The following is a 23,392-nucleotide window of genomic DNA, read 5'->3' as shown; positions in this document are numbered from 1 at the left end:
ATAGGTTACCTATTTGTGATGTAGTAGGACTCCCCAATATATCATATATCACTATATCTATAAATTTTGGCTGAAATTCAATTTTTTGTAGAAACACAAATCTGGATCATCATCATCATGCTCCCCTTTCTTATGATGATGATGGTACTGAACAGGATGGAATAGTGAAATAGTACCATTCTGTTCTGTTGAGTACCATACCCTGTCTCACCTTTCTATTCTCTTCAATGTCATATCCATTGTTTAAATATGACCACTTAAATCATCTCTTATTACTTTCACCCAAAGTTCTTTTTGATATCTGTCTAGTTCTCTTAGCCCCTTTAACTTATAATGAATCATTTTTTTTTCTAACAGATGTTGTAAATGATTTTCTATACAAGTGATCAAACCATCTCGATGACAATTATATCTCACAAATCTGAATGATCTTATATATTTAGTGTGTGGATGGAATGATCCAGAATTGAAATTTCACAAAATCTCATACACTTACAAACATAGAATAATCCAATAGGTTGATTCTAAGTATTTACTTTTACTCCTAAACCTCAACCTTCAACACGTAAATAATGAACACCTTCTCAAGTTCAGTTCAAAAACAAAAGGAAACTTCTTGGATGGCTCATCTAAGCATCATGCATTTGAGAGAAATTTTGTGCTTCAAACCTTCCACCAAAGGTGATTCTTTCAATCTATCCACCACGTTTCCACTCATATTCTTCAACATTTATTAAACTTTTTTCTCTAAAACTCAATGTAAAAGAAGAAACCAAGATTTTAAAAACTGACCCGGAATTAGAACCATTCTAGGAAAGATTCAAAAAATCAACATGTATTGGCTAGTATATATCGTATCGAGAACACCCCAATATGCCCTTACAGAGGATGTATCGGGGTTTTGACCGGTTCAGGGGGTGGAGGAACCTTAAACCAGCCCCCTGAACCGGATTTGAAAAAAATAAAAAAAAAAGTACTGATGCTGCCCAATATGCCCCTACCGGTGCATTGGATGCATCGATATTTAGAACATTGGTTTTTGGTTCAACGGTTTGATCGTTTGGTTTGAATGGATAATCCATTCCAACTAAACAAATTAAAAATAAATAAAATAAAAAACAGTCAAAAAACCTTGAATGGGTCAAACGGATAAATGATTCAACCACCTAGGTCAGTGGATTGCTGACTAATTCAATAATTTTTTGCCAAGAACTGGGTTTAGAGTAAAATAGTACTGGTTGCTTGAATAGTTTTTGGGCCGAATGGTCTCACCATCTAGTTAAGGGTGGTTCAAAAACACTGAGGGTCCATTGGTTTGCAGTCGGAATCAGAATCAAAATCAGAATTAGAATCAGATTGGTCTATTCCCATAGTTTGGTTCAGACATGAATAGAAATGGGAATTGGACTCAGACAGGAATGAGATTTCATTCCCAGGGGAGAGGCAGGGAATGGCCATTTCATCAAATGGGGGAATGCCATTTCAACTAAAATGGAAATGAGATTTCGATTCCGCCCAACCTGTGAACCAAAGGGGGCCCAACAGAAGCATTCAATTAAAATAGGAAGAGAAGGGGACCTGAACTGAAAATTGTTAAATTAAGGAATAGCTGGGTTTGCTAGACTGGTTATTAATAGAAGAGACGTGGAGTCCAGAGTTCTCAGATATCAAAAGAATCTTGCACATGGGCTTTGTTGGTCGGAAGTGATTAGTGTTCCATCTTCAGTCTCAAGTCACAGACTACGGCTTCATTCGAACAGGATCTGATTCATGGATTTGTTGTACTCTGTACCCTTGCCTTGAGTACTAAAGAGGCTGGAGACTGGAGCCTTAGCCTTTGTTTGTGAGACGAATGAAATCGAATACCCCTGTGATCACTTGAGTGGGGAGTGATTTACGGCCTAGCCATCTATGATTCAAACCCTTTACAAAATAAGAAAATAGTCCCCCGGCCGTAGGCTGCCGGAGACAGTCCGTGGCCGCTCTGCTGCTTGATCAGACCCCAAATTTACTCGGAGGAAACAAAGATAAACAAAATGATAGCTTCCACGATCTAAAACGGTACATAACTGGACTTACACAAGGACCAGAAGTGCCCTTCCACACAAAGCCTTCAGACTTCAGAGCCTACTGACCCTACCTTCATTAATAAGTCTACAACCCACCAAAAAAGTACACCAACAAAAGATCCAAAACTCACAGGACCCAAGAAAATCCCAGACCCAAAACCCATCTCCAATCCCCAATAGGTCTAAAAAACCTGAGAAACCAAGCCCTCCAAACCCTAGAACCGACAAAACTGGTATTGAATGCAGCACTTATTTTAAGTCCTTTGTCTGTGTGCAGCCCTACTTACCTACCTTTCCCCGCCCACCAACTAACCTTAAAGAACATCTTCCATCTTCTTTAATCTTTACATATAATTATTATATATCTCATGGAGATGTGGGCTTTCTCCCCCATAAGCATTTCAAAATTCAAAGCCACAGCAGGCCCACAACAAAAAAAGCTTTCTTGCTCTACAAAAGGGCAGAGAAGACGTGGGGATTGGGGAATGATATCACGTTTCTAATCAATGCCTTTATTTTTCTATGGTGCATTGAGTTTATGAGATGGAAAAGGCTTTGTACCTTTGGCCATTTGATTATTGCTTTTGGGGTTCTGCTTTGATGTGGAAGAAGGGAACCTCTCAAATAAAGGGGTTAAGGAGTGCTCTTTAGTTGCCCGATTGGGCCTATGAAATGGGTTTTGGGCCTACTGAGTAACCAGGAAAAAAGATCCATCATCATGATTCCACTTCCACCTAACCTCAATGACCAGTCATGGTTTCAGGAAAGAACAAGTGTTAACACCCCCTGAAGCCCTAACTACAACCAGGCTTTTGTTTTAGAAAACAAGAAAACAGACTTCATTTGAGAAACTGCTTAGAAAACAAGAATAAATGATAATGAATAGAGCAAAAGTACATAGAAATGATCTACGTGACTTCATTTGTAAAGTCTGATCTGATGTGTCTTCCTCTGTATTGTGCAGGTTTCATGCCTTGGGTCTTCAAGATAACATCCAAACTGATTCTCCGTTCATGTATATAAGAGGTTCATTAAAATATTAAAATATTCTATTATACCCTCAATTTTACTTGCCGGTATTCATTACAATTTACAAAAGGTTTTTTTTTTTTACAATTTACAGAATATTGGAGCCCACCATTAGATGGGTCCCATATTAAATGTTGTCTACACTAAAATAATCATAATAAACTATTCGTTTTTAATTTACAATCAGAGTATTGTATTGGATAGGAGGAAAGAAGTTAGATCTCCAAAAGTAATTTAAAGAGGTAGTACTAGGGATATCTTTTCTGATTTCTGAGTCAACCCATTTATGACCTATCCAACCACCTGCTTATTATCCATAATCCATCCAGTCCAGCAGGAATGCAATTTGGCACGGGCCGATTTGAAAATTGAAACCTCACTGACCCAATCCAATTTTGAGTTCGATAAAGTCGGGTTGGTGATAATCGGGTCCAACCAAAGCCGATTTTGGATGAATTGGATTAGAGTTGATGCTTCGGACAACTTGACCCGATCCAAATTCATCCTCTAAAATAATCGTACTAGGTATACATATATTATGTATTCCCTATCATACGCTTACTAATATTTGTAAGTATCATTAAATATTTTTCTATAGTTTTAGCTTTAATGAGACTATAAAATCATCTTACAGTATAATATTGAGATTTTTGTCATACATTTACCACGCCAACCTTACCCAATCTAACCCAATTAGAAAAATCGGATTACTTGGATTGGGTTAGGATTACATATCCAAAAGGTCAGGTTCGACTCATTGAGTTAGGTAGGATTGAGCTATTCTTTGCCTTGTGTCGGGCTTTGATTGACCTCAACCCAACCCAGCTCGAGTTTCACACCAAACACTCACACAGCGAGTTGGAAATCTGGTTGATTCACCCACTAGATCAACTTGTATGGGATGGGTTAGCTAGGTAAGCATCTTCTGGCGAGCTGGATCGTGTAGTTCATAGAATCCCCAATCAACATAAAGAAGCCTTGGATCGTAGAGGGAAGCACTTGATCGTTCCTTTTAGATGATGTTTGGAGGGTTAAATGGGTATAGACAGAATTTGTGGGCTTCATGGCGTATCCTAATTTGGTATGGGCTGGATTAGGTATTGAGTTCTGGGCTCCATTTTAGATACAAGATGCTTCCTAGTTCTAGCCTAAGCATGGGTGGTGCAAGTAACAAACCTGAGTTGTTGAACCCCAATACCAAGCAGGTTGGATTCGGGTTGGTCCGAGTTCCTCACCTTATTTTGCTAAAACATTCTTATTTCTTAAGACTTAAGACTTAAGATTAGCATTATAGAATATATTTTTTGTTTTATATTAATTTTAGTCTCTCCGATCCTTAGCTTATGGATTCAGATATGCCCCTATCCACATTTGATCTAATCTGCTTGCAACCCCAACCACAAGGAGATATCATCCTCAAAACACTAAATAAGAAAACAAAATCAATTTGAGAATTTGAATAAATGACCATGGACTGGTGTTGCTGCAATTCTCAAACTTTTGTTTTGTTCAGTATATAAATAGATCCCAAAATACATAGATTTACATATGCCACAGCATGAACTTAGCTGGATCAATAACTCTAAATAAAGTTTTATTTTTTTATATAAAAGTGCGTATCAAGGACAGCTTAGATGACAAAAAAAATTCATGTAAAGATCATTATAAAACCTTTTTTTTTTTGGATAGTATAGTTGGATATTTGGTACCCTCACTCAATATATTAGATCTTTGAAGCATCTGCTGTAACTCTGCTTAAAGCAATTGCTGCCTTTGCACCTGATGGGCGGGCTAAATGCTTGCAAATAAACTCTCCAGCCGACATGAGCTTTCCAAGATCAATATTGGTCTTCACACCAAGTCCATTGAGCATGTACACAACATCTTCGGTGGCAACATTCCCTGATGCACCCTTGGCATATGGGCACCCCCCGAGGCCAGAGACGGAAGAATCTATTGTGCTAATTCCCATCTGTTAAAAAGCAACAAAACAGAAAAGAAAAAAAGGATATGAATGAAAAGAACAATGACATTCAAGGTGGAAGAACCCAACCTTGCTTCGGCCACTTGGGTTTTACACTTGCAAGGAGGCTAGGATCCCCCACCCTTGAGGATTCAGGAGAACAACCCGAATCTTCTCCATTTGAAATAGCACAAACATAATGCTTTCCATGAATCTTGACCTACTCCGAAAAAACTATTCACTGAATGTTCGGGGTCATATAATTAATAAGGTAGGTAGTTTCTAGTTTTGGAAAAAAATGGGTCATATAATCAGGTTTTCTAAGCCTTGCAAAGGTCAGATCCATCAAAAGACCCACCTCCATCTGGGGGCTCAACCAAAATATAACTAACAAATCATTTGGTGTATTTAATTTAGGGCTATCGTCATTTAGGAAATCATAACGTGACTGCTTATGTGCTTTTATCCCACCAAAGGGAAGTGCATATGAAATCATCATAATCTAAAGGTAGAAAAACATAGCCTGACTCAACCAGGTCCTAATTAAGTATGAAAATTAGGCATGGGACTTGGTTAAGTTATAGGTTGACCAATTCTGTAGTTCTGCTTTGGTGGACTCCAGAGTTTGGATCGGGTTCCAACAGCCTTTGCAGCTGTGCATTGGAAACATCTCCCATGTCCTTCATGGCAAGATGTTACCAACACTGCAATGGCCATTGGGACAGGTTGTTGGGGCCCTGTTTTGGGACTAGATCTGGTCTCATTGACTCCAACCTGTGCAGGTTGTACTGCACCCCTATAACCTCAGTAGAAGAAGAATATTTCATCCCATCATCTTATCCCGACACAAACTCTAATTCATTTAAGTATATTGCCATTGGGGTTTCTTCTTTTCACACACAAATCGAGTTGCACAAGGCTGCTTACTTGGAGAGATATCAAAATATTTGCCAGAGATTGGCCATAAGTGTCATGAAAATGAACAGCAAGCCTCTCAATAGGAACAACGGCCATCACGGCTTCGAGCATTGGAACAACAGAACCTGTTTTGAGTGAGAGGAAAGAAAAATAAGTGTATTAGAGCACCATAAAGACTAGATATGCATCCAAAAGTGAATAGCAACAAGAGAATATTCATCACAGCATATAAGATCTTTGAGTACAACAATATTGACTTAGAGCAAATAGCAAGGTACCAATTTTGTATACACTGGACAAACAAAATAAGTTGTCTGGGTACAAAAATCATTAAAATCTGTCATTCCTCCAGCTAATCCCACATGGAAGGACCTAACAGAAAATTTTCGTTTTGGCTCCTCTTTCCAAAAAAAATTCACCCCTTTGCTCTGGGAAAACAAGGTTACCCTCAAGCTTCTGAAGAAGTGAAAGTTTTGTAATTTCCCTATTTAAAGGAGGCCTGTGGAAGATGGGTTTCCATACCACTGAACTGCCTTGAATGGAAAAGAAATCATTCTATATCTTTTCCAGCTTGAGTGAAGACTCCAATAAGGCCTTGGGCAAGGGAACAAATCTCAACCAATCATCTTCCCAAAATCTAATTCCTATCCATCTCCGACCTTGTGTTATGTAGTAGATTTTTTTTGATAGATGTTTTATTTTTTTTCCTTTCATAAATTTTAATCTCTGAAAGGCATGCCTAGATAACCTAACCTATTGGAAAAAGAGATTTCATCTCAAATATAAAACAGAAACAGTATAGTGCTCCTGATGTAATAATTGGGCTACATGGTAATCAATCAGGACCATCCAAATACTAGACTAGAACTTCAATTGGCCAAAAACCAAAACTTTTAACTTCAGAAAATAGAAACCAAAGATATGGAAACAATTAAAAGTTAATATGGCAGCAACCAAAGATATATAGGGAAAGCTGCATCTAGTTTAGTGGTTGAAATTGTAATAATCCAACCATGGTGATATAGTCTGTAGCCAAACCAAGACCTCACCCATTTTGGCATTTAGGATTTATGATCACATGGATAATTGTAAAAGATCTGTATAGACAATGGAGATCCTCAACCTACAGCCTTCTGATGGATAGCCAAGTTCCACATTTACCATGAGGAATGAGAGATATAACTTATCAAACCTAAACTTTTGTATTACATAAATCCAAAATTTTAGTCACATTCAAAGTTATTACATTTATCAGATATGAGGTTATATCCAGATGGATAATTTCTGCACTGCTCCATAAGGGAAATTCCAAGTCCAAAGAATTTCTTGATGAAATATTTATAAACTTAGTTTCTCACTTGATGCACTTTTCAAAAACTTAAGTGGTTCAGCAAATTACCAGGTGTTCCAACCCCGATTGTGTCACCAAGGGAGATTTCAGAGCAGCCCATGTTATAAAGCTCTTTTGCCACATATGCCACTTTTGATGGAGGAACTGGTCCTTCCACTGGACACCCAACAACACATGATACATACCTACCATATCAATTATTTCAGCTATGTTATATTAACACAATGAAAATAAATGCATTGTTACTGCTAATTAAGTACAATAAAAATACAATAACTACAAACATCCCAATCCAATAACATTCTCATGGAACATAGCTTTTGATCCTTTTCATCTTATTTGCCACCAAAGAAGGAAACTTTAGAAAGGATAAACAATGAATAGGAAGAATTGCGAACACTCTTAGCACAAATTCTCTTTCCTCCAAAAGAAGGATTCCGTCATTCTCATCCCAACAACCACCCATCAAAGCTCCCAAGAACTAGAATTCAAGAATATGCTGGAGTTGCTTCAGTGCCCATTGGTAAGCCCAAATATGCCGACAGAATATTTCTGAATGTTTCTGGCACCACACTTCAAACATACAGCATGATCCTCTAAGTTATATACTCCAACCGCTAAGCCCGTCCCCAAGTTGGAAACAAAATATGATAATAGCATAGGAGTGTTGGTGCATGTGATAATGCAATGCAGAAAGCTCATAAATTTTCAGTTTCTGCAGTAAGACAGTTTCTGCAGTAAGACAGAAAAAGGAAATCTTCAGTAACAGTTAGACAAGCCAGAGAACATACCCTCGAACAGGAATCGAGAGTTTTTTGGCAGCAAGGGTAACAGTACGGTAACGAGTAAGGCTATCTTCAATACTACAGTTGATGTTTGACTTCGAAAAGGATTCAGAAGCTGATGCAAAAACAGCAACTTCCTTAGCTCCAGCTGCAATAGCAGCTTCAAAACCCTACAAGTAGGCAATAAAAAAATTAGCAAAAAAAAAAAAAAAAACCCTCTGCAATTCACATAGTTCGTTAATAGTTGATCTGGACAAGACTGCTTACTTTAAGATTAGGAGTTAAGACTGGGAATCTTGTTCCTTCAACATTTCGAATTGCTTCCATTACATCCTTTGCATCTGCTAACTGAAACATAATAATAGAAATCATGGTCTCATGGATGGTTTCTTAAAGTCAATTGTCAGAAAAGTAAATGTCTAATATACCAATCAAAGAGAGATAAGACAGCAACAAAATTTACAAAATAGAAAACTAGAGATAAGCTTCAATATCTAATTAATTAAAATTTAACCAATACTTATATTTACTATGTTTGACATATCTATTGCTTTCTAATCTGTTTTTGATTGATAATGAAATATTATTTTAGAAAAAAAAACAATTGAAATGCAAGAGAAGGATTAGTGCCTGGATGCTTCAAATTGTAAAATTGGTAAGAGATTAAAGATTCAATGTCTCTTGTAGAAGACTAGATTGTCTTGCAAAGCAAGACAAACAAAGTTACTAAAATACCAATCCTATCTCCTTGGAATCTTCCTTGAAATATTCTCCCTTTACTGTTTTCTGCCATGGGATTGCTAGAATGGGTTTGGTAATGGTAACTTTTGTAATTTATTATTTTTACAAATTTCTGTTTTCTTTACATTAAGTTGATTTTAATAGGAATAGTGAAGTTATATTGGAATTGTTTTAGGAGTTAGAATCCTTATTTAAGGTCCCCTATAGGTTGTAATCTTATATTTTTAAATCTGACTGTTACTTATCAAAAGCAAAAAAGAAAAAAAAGAAAACCACTATGGGTTATCTATATGTTTGTCTTAGTTTCAAAGCAATTCTAAGTTGTTTTAGGTCAGTTTCCTATTCCAAATTAGAATCTATAAAGGGACCTCTGAATTCTTAAGTCTATAAATAAAGTCATTGCGGTTGAAGTTAAGAGGAGTTGATTTGATGAAATAGGAATTTGGTTTCATGAATTCTAGTCTTTACCAAGAAAACTAGAATCTCCCTCCCTCCCTCACCTCTCTGCTCATCAGAGAAAAGCAGGCCTATAAAGTACAAAGTAGGAGGAAACAAGGAACTACAAAAAATAGCCACAAACATAAACTTTACAAATTACAGCCCAGGCCTGGACAACCCCAATATAATACCTCTTTCCCCAACCCTGCTCTTGCTAATGAATCTGCCAACATATTTGCACTTCCGGGAACACTATTGAATGAGGCATTCAACAAGGTCCCAATTGCAACTGCCACCCTCACCAACTGCCTAAACTCCCACAGTAGAGGATCTTGTGCTTTCATCCAAGAAATCACAGTTTCACAGTCCCCCACTACTATAACATCTTTCCACCCTTGCTACTGCATCAGTTTTAATCCTTGAATCAATGTGAATAATTCTGCCCCAAATAATTACCGTCCTACTGGACCTGTAAAGCCAGGGATAATATTGCCATGCTGATCTCTTACCCCCACACTGGAGGGGCCTGGGTTCCCAAGGCAACACCTATCAAAGTTGAACTTAATCAAACCTGCTTCACGATGATACCAGACCGGCACTCTTTGCTGTTTGCTAACCTGGAACCCAGAACCTGTTTGCTATCCCATCAACAAGTCATTGATGGGAACTCCCTTAAATTCCTCAGTCACTAGTACCCATGTGCCACCCTTATCAATGGCATCTCTAATGCCTTTTCAACTGATTTTATTACTCCACAAATAGTCTTGCATTCTTTTCACACCACAACCCCCACAGAATTGCTTCCCTCATACATTGCCAAAGGATCTTCTGCCTCCAAGTAGAAAAACACATGAAATCTATCTTGAACAGGTCCACAGTCAACCCAGCTCTTACCGACTAAAGAAAGAAAGTGCTTCCATAACCGAGATGCATAGGGACAATGCAAAAACAAGTAGTTGGTGACCCCCCCACACACACACACACATGAGGTGAAAGGTACCGGTTTTTCCACTTCCTTTGGAACTTCTCGTAGGTGTTAATGATTTGATTGACAACTTCCCAATAAAAAACCTTGACTTTCAGGGGAATTGGACAGAAACCACTATTCTCTAGCAGAAAAGGACTGAGACTCAAGTGAAGGAAGCCAGGTTTTAATAAAGGAAGCACAAGAGTATGAACCTTTAAAATTGGGAGCCCAAATCCTCTCATCACAATCTGCAGGGGAAAGCTGGACATCTTGGAATAAATCAAGCATAGGGATTAATTCACAAACTTCAAGGTATCTCACAGGTCTTCTTAAACCCATTCCAAGCCAGCCCATTCCTTTCCCTGCTTGCCATTTCAGCTATTCTTTTGTTTTTGAAAGTGGACAAGCTTAGATTCTAGGAGAAGAAAGACACAGAGGAGAATCCCCCCACCACAAGCCCTCCCAAAACTTCACCTCTTGTCCTGAAATGCCATCATATCTAATATGTTGCAAAAATTTGGGAAGTCAAGATCATTTTCCACAGGCTTCTAGCATTAGCACCCTTAGCTGGTCCTGTGTCCCAACCATTTGGATGCACCCCATAAATGCTTTTAATAACCAGATGCCACAATGCCTCGCTTTCTTTAGGAAACCTCTGCAGCCACTTGTCTAAAGCAGTCTTATTGCTCTCAGTCAACCTCCCTATCCCCAACCCACCCCCTCTCTAGACTTACAAACCCCCTCCCACTTCAGAAGATGATTTTTATCCTGTCCTACATCAAAAGTGGGTCACACAAGGCCACTCCAAAATGGAAGAAAATTGGTTGAATTTGTACATAAATTCATTGCATCAGATTGGTTCAGGCCTTCAAAGTAATGGGTAGAAGTTCAGGTTATCTTGGAAATACCCAACCCCAAGCCTGGGAAAAGAAATGGTAGGTTGGGAGATCACCAACCCTGAAGAGAACATTGACATGTCAACTGATCAAGAGGTAGATAATAAAAATAAATAAAATATGTTACCTGTGGTACCCATTTTGGTGAAACAAAACTTGTGGCCTCAACAACAGATAATCCAGAAGATGCTAGTCTTTGTATCAATTCAATTTTCACAGCTGTAGGCACCATATTCTTCTCATTTTGCAACCCATCCCTTGGACCAACTTCTACAATCTTTACGAACTTTGGTATCCCTCTTAAAAACTGTAGCACAGAACAAATATTGAGATTAGGCAACACTATATATATATATATATATATATATATATATATATATATATATATATATATATATATATATATATATATATATATATATATATTTCATGACGAAATTGAGAAAATGAAAATTATGCCCATAAAAACAAATTCAGGATATGGCATTTAAAAACTAAACTTGAACAGAAGATATAGATCATGATGAAGAAAATTTTCAATTCAGCTCGTAATTAATGTCAAATCACTTTGTTTATTAAAATAAGCCAAAGACACTACAATTGGAGAAAAAAATTAGGGAGTCCATCCAACATTAATAATATAATTAAAACAAAACATAACAAACAAACTTCAATAACAAAGGTGTATTAGGGATTTTTAAGGTACCTTGTTTGTTAGATCCCTTATGCCATTTTCACTGCCATGGGTGTTATATTGTTGATTGGGCATATAGGAATCACAAACACTTCCAAATACCCTATGGTTCCTACCAAAGCTTGACATCTTTCGATTTAAGGAGCTTCCCTGTGACCCATCCCTTGTCTGTCTTCTCCATGGAAATGTGTCTCTAGTGTATTCTTCACTGTAAAAGAAAAGCATATGAAAGTTAAATTGATCATGATATCCAAAAACAAAAATGTAAACCATTCACCGCTGATGGATAGAAACATAACAACTTGACGAAGTCTAAAATAACTCTATGAAACTTCAGAAATTTCCAGAACAAAATTGAAAATTTTTCAACACAACCCAAATAACACAACAAGAGGAAACCAAGGTTTAACCAACAAGACCTTTTAGCAGTATCAATATATATAATTTAATATGATCAGACTTCTTCAATCAAAGATTTTCAACTACCTTGCTCTTATCTCCTTTGCACTAGTTTTTCTAACAGGCAAAATAACAAGCATGGGAATTCCAAGCAACATTTTCATCTTAAAAGTTTACCAGCATCACCACCCCCTCTCCTTTATCTCAAAATTTACAAATTATTCTACTCTCTCCTTTGATAATCTCTTGTGCCCTCTGCCCATCTCACTTCTTACTGCTTCATCCTCTCCACCCATAATCCCACCACTGCCCACCTTAAAGTCCTAAACACGTTTATTTCAATACTAACAAGCCCATTCCCTATCCTGGTTAATCCAATTCCTCTCTCTTACATGTTAGAAAAAAAACCATCCCTTGTTTTTTGTTTTATGACTTCATTTTATGCTTCTTCTGAATCTCTTGTATTTAATTTTCTCTTGCAACTCCAAAAGCACTTCTACAAATGGATCCCCACAAAAGAATATTCCTAATTTTTCTTTTCTACTTGTACTTAGGTATTAACCACCTTCATCAAATTCATCCCCTTGCATCCCCATCCAAAAGGAATGTCACTGACATCAACTTAATTTTACACAGCTTCCTTGAATCCTTGTTCCAGGTGATCTTCAGCGTCATCATCTATCTCTCTAGGATCAATGCCTCTATCATTGATCAGTACCAATAGTTCATCACCTATCCTGAAGTTAGCAATCCCATGCAACACCACCTCACTAAGCCATAACACCTCACTAACCTCCTCTGCTTTACAAGAATGACCAAAAAGAAAAATTACATTGGTACTATCAGAGGAGAAAATTACATCGCCAGAACCTCAATGAGCAGGTTGTAGCTCGGATTTGGTCTCTTTCATCTCACGGCAGTGAAGAAAATTTAGATGGCTGCTCTGTCTGAAATCCAAGCTGCTTTGGACATGGAGGTTCTTCTATGGATCCTGAAAAAGGTGATTCCTCTTTACTCTAGTCCAATTGATCTGGAATTTCCATATAGCAGATATCATTACTTCAAGGGATGAGACTAATGCATTTCTTAGTCTTCTTAAGAGACTCTTAAGTGATAAACTGATAATCTAGTGTATGAAAGAGTAGAGGTATAAAACGGGCTGTGCTGGGCCAGCATGGCACCGCCCGCGTGTGGACCCGGCCGGGCTGGCCTGCAGGCGTTCCGGGCCATGTCTTCCTCCCCTAGGATATTTTGGGGGGTCAGCCTGGCACAGCCCATGGCCCGAGCCCGTGCGGACCTGTGTCGTGCCACGGGCCAGGCTGGTCCGTGGACCAAGCCTTAGGCCAGGCCGGGCCAGAGCTATTTATTTAAAAAAATGAAAAAATAAATCCTAAAATTTTTATTCTATATGAATTTTGATATATACAATAATTAAATAAAATAGTATAATAAAATTGAAAACAATTGTTTATTTTATTAATATATTATATACTATATAATTATTATTTATATAATATATTATATAAATATATAATATATGATATATAAATATATTATTATAATATTTATAAATATAACTGTGCCGGCACGCAGGCCTGAAACCCCAAGCCCGGCACGACCCATACAATCATGTCGGGCCATGGGCGGCATGGCCAGATTTACACCTCAATGAAAGAGGGTGGGGAGACTGACCATTGCCATTACATCATCACATTAAGGAGGTATATCTTTGGCCACCAGAACTCATTCATGGATTCAGATCAGTCAACTCATGTTTGGAAAGCCTCATCAGAGCTTGTGATGACCAATTAGATCATTACTTTGTTCAGCCACGCCACAGTAGGTGTGGTGTGGTTTTCCTAAATTTCTGCTTCTTGTATTTTGGTGGCCTTACATACAAGGCAGGGTTTTCCTTGGGAACTGATGTTTCATTTATCTCTTATATCCTCTGTTTTCACTGTAGCTACTGTAGCTACTGTAGCTACAGTAGTCCGAACCAGTAAGGAGAAGAAGAAAGAGAAGAGAAGAAGAAGATGAAAGAACCGTCGAACTTGATAGCTAAACCCTATCAGTTGACCTCTTAATAGTGATTAGGCTTCTAATTAAATGTACAAGGACTAAACTGCCCCTACTTAAGTATGGGACAGAGAACCTCTAATAAGACTGCCACATAAGTTCATAACTTAACCAAGGTGAGATGACTAATCTACCCTTATTCGGCTAACTCTAACACTCCCCCTCAAGCTGGAGAATATATATCATATAATCCCAGCTTATTACATATATAGTTCACTCTCCCTGAGCTTAAGGCTTTTGTAAACAAATCTGCCCACTGATCACCTGAGCTTACATGTTCTGTGCTTATCTCTCTAGTAAGAACCTTCTCCCTCACAAAGTGGCAATCAATCTCTATGTGCTTTGTTCTCTCATGAAAAACAGGGTTGGATAAGATATGGAGCGCAGCTTGATTGTCACTGTACAACTTCATAGGTTTATCCATGTGGAACCCGATTTCTTGTAGGAGATTCCTCAACCACACTAATTCACATGTAGTGTGTGCCATGGCTTTGTACTCGGCTTCAGCACTGCTTCTAGCCACAACCATCTGCTTTTTACTCTTCCACGTCACAAGACTTCCTCCAAGAAATGTGCAGTAACCTGTAGTAGATCTTCTATCAGACACAGAGCCCGCCCAATCTGCATCTGTGTACCCAACTACTTCAAGTTTTCATCCTGGTTTATACAATAGCCCACGACCTGGAGCTCCCTTCAAATATCTTACAATTCTAAGAACTACATCCCAGTGAGATATACGAGGGTTCTGCATAAATTGGCTCACCACACTGACTGCAAAGGAGATGTCTGGTCTCGTGATAGTCAAATAGTTCAGCTTCCCCACTAGTCGTCTATACCTTCCAGGATCATCAAATATCCCCCCTGTATCACCGCTTAACTTAGCATTTGGTTCCATAGGAGTCTCAGCCGGTTTTGCACCTAACAATCCTGTTTCGTCCAATAGATCGAGAACATATTTTCTTTGGCATAGGTTTACACCTTGTCTTGATCTAGCAACTTCTATACCCAAGAAATACTTCAATGTCCCAAGGTCTTTTGTTTGAAAATGATTTTGCAGAAAGACCTTGAGTTTGTCGATCCCCAATTTGTCACTGCCAGTTATGACAATATCATCCACATAGACCACTAATAAAATCTTTCCAGCTTCTGAGTCATAGCTGAACACTGAGTGATCAACCTGGCATTGTTTCATTCCAAAATTCTTCACCACTTCACTAAACTTCCCGAACCAAGCACGAGGCGATTGTTTCAACCCATAAATTGCCTTTTTCAGTCTGCACACCTTACCAGCCTCCCCCTGAGCAACAAACCCAGGTGGTTGCTCCATATATACCTCCTCTATAAGGTCACCATGAAGGAAGGCATTTTTTATGTCAAGTTGAAATAAGGGCCAATCATACATAACTGCCAGGGAAATTAACACACGGACAGAGCTAATCTTAGCCACTAGAGAGAAGGTCTCCATATAGTCCACTCCATACAACTGTGAATATCCTTTAGCAACAAGTCTGGCTTTCAGACGCTCCACACTACCATCTGGCAAGTATTTAACAATATACACCCATTTACAACCCACAACATGCTTACCAGGGGGAAGAGTAGTGAGCTCCCACGTGTGAGTATGTTGAAGAGCAAAGAGTTCCTCCTCCATTGCCTGCCTCCACCCAGGTGAACTAAGAGCCTCTTGGACATTGTTAGGTATGGAAATAGATGACAATAGTGAAACAAACTGGCGATGTGAGGCAGAAAGGCGAGATACTGAAACAAAATTGGAAATGGGATGGAGAGTAGAACTACGTTTACCTTTCCGTAAGGCAATGGGTAGGTCAAGTCCTGAAGGTTTAGCAATAGGAGCAACGACAGGATCCGCGGACAAGGTAGAAGCTGGAGGGGCCGGTGTCGTTCGACGTGTATACACTTGCCGAATTGGTGGTCGTTCAGTAGGGATCTGTACTGGATGAGATGACGAGTCAACTCCAACAGGAACACCCGGAACGGGATCACTGATCGGAAGAGGAAGATGAAGTAAAGGTGGAGACGAAGATGCTTCAGTTCCTGAGAAGAAGGGAACAGACTCAAAAAAGGTGACATTAGGACAAACATAGCACTTTCGAGTAATGGGATTGTAACACTTGTACCCTTTTTGAGTCCGAGAGTAGCCAAGAAAGACACACTTAATGAAGCGTGCATCCAATTTGTCTATTCCAGGACTCAGATTGTGAACAAAGCACACAGTCAAAGATACGAGGTGTTAATGGAAAGGGAGACAAGGTGGGAAACAAGATAGAGAAGGGAGACCGACCATGAAGAATAAAGGAGGGCATCCGATTAATGAGGAAACACGCAGTAAGTACAGCATCACTCCAAAACCGTTTAGGAACACTCATATGATGAAGAATAGACCGAGTTGTTTGAAGGAGATGACGGTTCTTCCGTTCAGCCACCCCATTTTGTTGAGGAGTGGATGCACAAGAAGTTTGATGAATGATGCCATGCTGTTCTAAATACTGTTGAAAGGAAGTTAGAAAATATTCACAACCATTATCTGAACGAAGAACTTTGATTGGAACACCAAATTGTGTACGTATTTCAGCATGGAATTTTTGAAAAATGGAAAATAATTCACTCATTTCTTTCATTAAATAAATCCATGTCATTTTTGAACAATCATCAATAAAAGTGACAAAATACTTGTAACCATTATAAGACTCTATTTTGACCGAGCCCCAAACATCTGAATGAACCAAAGCAAAAGGACTCAACATACGACTTTCAACTCTAGGACTGAAGGAAACACGACAATGTTTCCCAAACTGACACGACTCACACTGTAACACTGACAAATGACTCAAAGACGGAACTAGTATCTTGAGTGCCTTGAGAGAAGGATGTCCCAGTCGACAATGCCACTGTAGAGGAGTGAATGAAGTCTGAAGTGCAACTGACGATCCACCACCGTCAAGGTAATACAATCCACCAGCTTCATGCCCCCCACCAATCTTCTTCCCCGTCCTGAGATCCTGAAAAACACAAGAGGAAGGGAAAAAAGTAACAGAGCAGTTAAGAGTCTTGGTTAATTTACTAGCAGACATAAGATTGAATGGAAACTTAGGAACATATAGAACAGATGATAAAGAAAGAGAAGCCATGTCAACATTGCCAACACCACAGATAGGAGAGGAGGAACCATTGGCAAGGGTAACGGTTTGAGATGTGGAAGTTTCTGAGAGAGAAGAGAACACACCTGGAGTCCCGGTCATGTGATCAGAGGCTCCAGAGTCAATAATCCAAGGAGAGGTTTTAGATGACAGGCAAGCTATACCTGAGTGGGCAAGAGTAGCAGTAGTGTGCTGTGAAGTGGACTGAAGGAACCGCTCATACTCATCACGCGGTACACTCACCATCTCCCTTCCGGAAACATATGTAGATGTGGAAGGAGTTAGGTCTGCTTGTTGATTATCACTGACATCAACCCCACCAGCAATAGCATGATTGGCCCATTTAGAGGGAGGGCGGCCATGAAGATCATAACAGAAATTTACGGGATGTCCTTCCCTACCACAGTGGGTACATTTCCTTGTAGAGCTGCCTTTTTCTTTGCCACGGCCTCCCCCTGAGTCACGACCACCACCACGGCCAAATATGGAACCACCACGACCTCCTCGGGAAGCATGTCCTCCCCCTTTCGTACCACGTCCACCTCCTCTGGCTGTTACAAAAGCTGATCTATTAGACTGTGTGAGATTCTCTATCTGTCCCAAAGAAATCCTGTGGAGCCGAGCAAACACTTCCTCAAGTGTAGGAAGGGTAGAGCCCCTCAATATTTGGGCTCTAACTGGTTCATACTCTGATTTCAACCCACTAAGAACCTTGTGACATCTAGTTGTTCCCTCTGTTGTTGCTGAACTTTAACATCTAGAGTGAGAGGATGATAGACATTGAGTTCATTTCTGAGGTTCTTCATACTGGTATAGTACACTTCTAGGGTTTTATTTCCTTGTTGCAGACCAAAGTACTCCTGATAGAGCTGATATACCCTTGTAGTATTATCTTGCCCAGAATACAGCTTCTTGGCATGTTCCCATATGTCCTTAGCTGTATCTAAGAACATGAAGTTGGCACTTATTTTGGGTTCCATACTGTTCCATAGCCATGTCATGATTTGAGCATCCTCCTGTTCCCAATCATCAAACCCTGGAGAGTCAGCCGGTGGTTTATCTTCTTTTACATGCTTCACTTTTCTCTTTGCCTTGAGAAAAACATCCACCGACTTGGCCCATGGAACATAGTTCTCACCATTCAGTTTAATTGAGGTCATCTGTACACCTAGATAGTCAGAGGAAACCACCACACTAGGTTTCTGATCACTACAACCATCTCCCATTGCTGCCATGATACTCTTTCAATGCTGCCTCTAATCTGAATTCCCAATCACCAACTAAGTGCTACTGTCAAGAGTTTGATGTTCCAGAACCTACAGCAGTCCCTAAACGCAATGATAGATACACACGCCTTTGTTCTTATCCACACCACTACTGATTTCACAAAAAAAAAAAAAACACAGACTACACCGACATTAACTCAGCACTTACTAACCACATGCAAGCTCATTTACAACTACTCAACAAAAACTCAACTAGCTGTCACACCACTACTGTTGTCAAGAGTTTGTGCATTACAAGCACCACCACAACTACTTAGCAAAAACTCAACTAGCTGTCACACCACTACTACTGTCAAGAGTTCGTGCATTACAAGCACCACCACACAGCCATAGCTGTCACACACAATACAGACCTGCTTTAACGCTTTTAAGAGGGCACCACAAGACCAACAAAAAAAAAAAACTCAACTAGTACCATTGCATTACACCTTGCACCATTCGACCACCTACAGTAGCAGCCCTTACACCATTTGGTCACTGTAAACACAACCTGTTCTTGGAATTTTTTCCAAGAACCAGGGCAACAACCAACTTAGTTTTCTAGGTTCTGATCAGTCCTCTCAAGTTTTTGAAGATTTTCAACCCAGAAATACCAACAGCACACAGAGGAGAGATAACCAACCTTCGTTTGAGAGCTTCATCCAACCATTCACTGCTGAAGTTGTTTTCTTAGGAAAGAAGGTTCTGAGCACCAGAAAAAAAAAAAAAAAAACTGTGATGTTTCAGGCCTGGGACGAATCACTTTTCTCCATTGACAGCCCAGAGAAAAAAAGGAGAGAACTGAAGCACGAACTGAAGTTGTCACGAACTGAAACAGGTCACGAACTGAAGTTGTCACGCTCTGATACCATGTTTTCACTGTAGCTACTGTAGCTACAGTAGTCCGAACCAGTAAGGAGAAGAAGAAAGAGAAGAGAAGAAGAAGATGAAAGAACCGTCGAACTTGATAGCTAAACCCTATCAGTCGACCTCTTAATAGTGATTAGGCTTCTAATTAAATGTACAAGGACTAAACTGCCCCTACTTAAGTATGGGACAGAGAACCTCTAATAAGACTGCCACATAAGCTCATAACTTAACCAAGGTGAGATGACTAATCTACCCTTATTCGGCTAACTCTAACATCCTCCTTTCATCATCTCATAAAAATTTTCCATTATGACAATAATGAAAAGCTAGTCATAACTCATAAGTAGTTAATGTTTGCCTTTTAGGCAGTTATGCTTATACCAAAAGGAATGCTAAAATAACCACAGTGTAAAGACCAAAGATAGCATATTTAATAACATTTCTTGCCCTTATAGAAGCAGAAAATTCAACTATGTTAAGTGAAGAAAGCAAAATTTTTCTTGGGTTAATGTTTCAAATTTCTCTACTGACTCACTATTTTGTATCTAAAATACTTATGTAGATTTTTGAATTCTCATATACTGTACAGTCACACACATTAAGGGGCATTTCTCCCAATTTCTTTAGTAGTATAACCATGCTGCACCTTTTCTCCTAAAAAAAAAAAAACCAAGAAGAGAAAAGAAAAGAAAAGAAGAAAACACAGCTCACAATTGAGTAAAGAAGGAAGAGTCCAAACTCATTCTGAATAAACTGCTTATAGTTACCATTCTCATAGTAGTAGCAGTAGTTCTAACAAGAATATTATTATTTAAAGAAACTATCCAGGAGGCATATGCATCACATATGGTAATAAAATGGAAACCCTACTTTCAGAGAGGCTTAAAAGTATGGAAGAGGTTATGTGAAAGTGAGGTTTTTGCTTAGGTAAATAAGATTTTCTACATGCATTGGTGAAGCAGGGTATCCACTTTACATGGTAATAGATGGAAATTTGCATAAGCTTCAGCTTGATAGAATCATGGAAAATAGACTTACTCGCAACTGTTTGATGAGCTACAACTCCTACCCTCGATCCAGAAACTTCCCATTCCCATGTCATCTGGCATGGGCCTACAAGCACTAGATGAGAACCTTTGAAGCCTATCAATATCAATGCTAGGAAAGTTATCAAGACCAAGTGGCTCCTCCAAACTTGACATTGTGGAATGAAACACAAAAACAGGAACTGGAGAGAAAAAAAAAAAAAAATGCATGGGATAAGTGCTTCTGATGGATAAAGTTTAAACCCATGTAAACATTAATGAAGCTAGAAAAATCAAGTCCTCATCAGGCTTTTGCAAGGAAATAGAACAATATATTGAAATAGTGCATCAAAGAACATCCACATCAAGGAGCATTTTCTTAGTTCAGCACATTTTAGAAGAAAATTTTATAACTAAGATCCAGTACATAAAGTCATAGAGCAGTAATATTATTTTGCAATGGCACGTAACAACTGGCAATATTAATTCCTTTAGTATAGGTCTTACAAAAAGCTTATGAAGATTCTTAAGTGAAGATTTTGTAAAATGAAATTCAACATAGTGATACACAACAAGACATGATCAGACAAGACATTCTAAAATGTGCAAACCTACGTATGTAAATACTTGTTGGCTGCAAAACCTATGTCCAACAGAAAACAGGTAGACAGGGACAATGTATTCTATGCAGGAATTCCAAACCCTCAGGCCTCATGAATTCTGATCATTCATTTAGCATTGCCTCACATTACCTAGAGAGGGAATAAAAGATGATAGGCTAATAAAATCTAACAAATAGAAGTGTAAAAATTAATAAGAAACTCTATATTGCTCATTATTCCATAATTTACAAAACAAAAGGCAATAAGCAATTATCAATTCCATCCTCAACTTGTCTTTATTTCTTAAATCTGGAACCTGACCAGACTTCTTCAAGTACTAAATAAAGTTAAGGCATTGAAACTGAAACCATGGAATAATATATGAAAGATCATTTTGATTATCTCTTCATCCTAAAAAGGAAAAAAAAAATATGCCTTATCAAAGGGAGGAAGGGAATTGAAGATGAGAAATTCATCAAATTCATCAAATTCATCAAACATAAAAAATAATAACAATTATTATTATTTAAGTTGGTATAATACGGTAATCCATCCAAGGAATGATTCCTCAATTACCCCAACCCAAATATCTTCAAGAATCAAGCAAAGATACTCTACCACTCCAAGTAATTCTCTTTATGACCATTACCAACAAATGCAGCAAATATCGACACACTGACGAAAGTAGTATCCTTAACCAAAAGCATTTGAAGTATCCACCAAAGATAGAGCTTGAGCAGAAGCAAGAGTATAATTAAATTAATTTTGTATAGTATCTAGGAAGCGTTGGCACAATTCATTAGAAAATAACCTGTAATATGATTAACTTCCGAACCTAGATTCACAGTGAATTAAGCTCACAAAATTACGATTAAACTGCAACATCCAAATTGCAGCTCAAAGTTCTAACTTGATGAAACTGAAAATTAATTTAAGCAAAATCAAGAAAAATCTATAAATAAAAAACAAATTAATCTTAATCAAGCTAAAATTGAATGTATCCTATAACCATTCAGACACAAACGAGCATCCCCCAATCAGATAGGCTCAATCAAAACTCAGAGCACAACTCAGAATTCGACAACCTTCCAAGACAATCGAAGCCCAAAAAATCCAGGCACAAGCATTTAATCCAAGCAAACTTAAGAAACTACGGTACAAACTGGTTTGAACCTCAGAAGCCTGAGGAATCGAGTGAACAAAAAATCAAGGAAGACCGAACAGACCTGCAGTACTGAGAGAAATCAAGAATTTCTGAAGCGGAAAAAAAAAGAGAGGAAACCCTAGATTCCCCTTTCCTGCAGCGCTTTTATTACTTTAGAGGGTTAGATGAGGAAGCCAGAGGAGAGAAGAGAAGGTAACGGAACGTGATGGAGTTGTTTGCAAGTTTGGTTTGGTGGACGAAAGTTTTCTCTTCTCTCCGTCTGTCATTAAATCCCCATCACAGAGAGAGAGAGGAGGGAAAGGTTGGTAGGTAGTTTTCGGTTGAGTTTGGTCTCTTCCTCCTCGACGATTCTGTTCTATTCCTCGGCGATTTATTTGCGTTTTTTCTGGACGGTCCTTGTTATCTTGCTGATACCTAATGGGTATTCTTTTAGAACAAAATGAATAAATAAATGGGAAAACTCTAGATTAGGGTACTTTGGTCTTTGGGTTTAATGTCATTTTGGTTTCCTAATTTTGAAAACGTGACAATTTAGTATATATCATTAATTAATTAGTGGTTAAGTGTTATTTGAAAAGACACAAATGCCTTTCAAGTGTCATCTAATTCTCTTTATTAATTATTTAAACATTGACAAAAGATGAATAATCCTAAATCCTTGCCTCTTTTGTTCGATAAAGTTGGGATCACTAGAGTTCTCATGAGGCATAACCCAAACTTTCTTGAATAGAAGAGGCATTGATTTGAGACTATTCATTTTTTATCAACATGTGGATGGTTGATAAAAAAAATTAGATGACACTCAAAGGGCATTTGTGTTTTTTCAAATGTCACCTAACAGTTGGTTAACAAATTGGTTAATGACAAGTATTGGATTGACAGTTTGAAAGTTTTGGTATTGAATTGTCATGTTTTGAAGTTCGGGGACCGAAATGGCACTAGGCCCAAGGTACATGGTACTAATTGTGAATTTTCCCTAAA

The 23,392-nt window shown here is 38.4% G+C and overlaps 1 protein-coding gene across 2 annotated transcripts; it reads right to left on the bottom strand.

Annotated features, from left to right (window-relative positions):
• Positions 1–4,578: 4,578 nt before the first annotated feature.
• LOC148845364 (Aldolase superfamily protein) lies at positions 4,579–22,754 on the bottom strand. Of its 2 annotated transcripts, none has more exons than XM_088953946.1 (9): positions 22,473–22,754; positions 20,658–20,847; positions 11,864–12,059; positions 11,285–11,464; positions 8,383–8,463; positions 8,122–8,285; positions 7,379–7,515; positions 5,989–6,104; positions 4,579–5,070 (listed from the first exon to the last, which is right to left on the bottom strand). In XM_088953946.1, exons 2-9 carry the CDS (start codon positions 20,819–20,821, stop codon positions 4,822–4,824), a joined length of 1,287 nt encoding a protein of 428 aa, XP_088810072.1. In that variant the 5' UTR covers positions 20,822–20,847; positions 22,473–22,754; the 3' UTR covers positions 4,579–4,821. The 2 variants fall into 2 exon arrangements, with proteins under 2 accessions (XP_088810072.1, XP_088810073.1); XM_088953947.1 differs by having other exon boundaries at positions 22,332–22,648.
• Positions 22,755–23,392: the final 638 nt, after the last annotated feature.

The sequence above is a fragment of the Nelumbo lutea genome, chromosome 7, assembly GCF_056320005.1.
Source record: "Nelumbo lutea isolate HS-2025 chromosome 7, American lotus-T2T, whole genome shotgun sequence".
In the NCBI taxonomy this organism is placed as follows: domain Eukaryota; kingdom Viridiplantae; phylum Streptophyta; class Magnoliopsida; order Proteales; family Nelumbonaceae; genus Nelumbo; species Nelumbo lutea.
The sequence above is the reverse complement of the archived record's forward strand: the minus strand, read 5'-3'. Positions and strand labels throughout refer to the sequence as shown.

Bases quoted from the DNA above. Each gene is read 5' to 3' on its own strand.
- LOC148845364 (XM_088953946.1), bottom strand. From the start codon at position 20,821: ATGTCAAGTTTGGAGGAGCCACTTGGTCTTGATAACTTTCCTAGCATT. The intron at 8,286-8,382 runs GTAAGCAGTCTT...GCCTACTTGTAG, and splicing joins TCTTAACTCCTAATCTTAAA to GGTTTTGAAGCTGCTATTGC. The intron at 5,071-5,988 runs GTAAGCAGCCTT...GCTTTTTAACAG, and splicing joins ATATTTTGATATCTCTCCAA to ATGGGAATTAGCACAATAGA.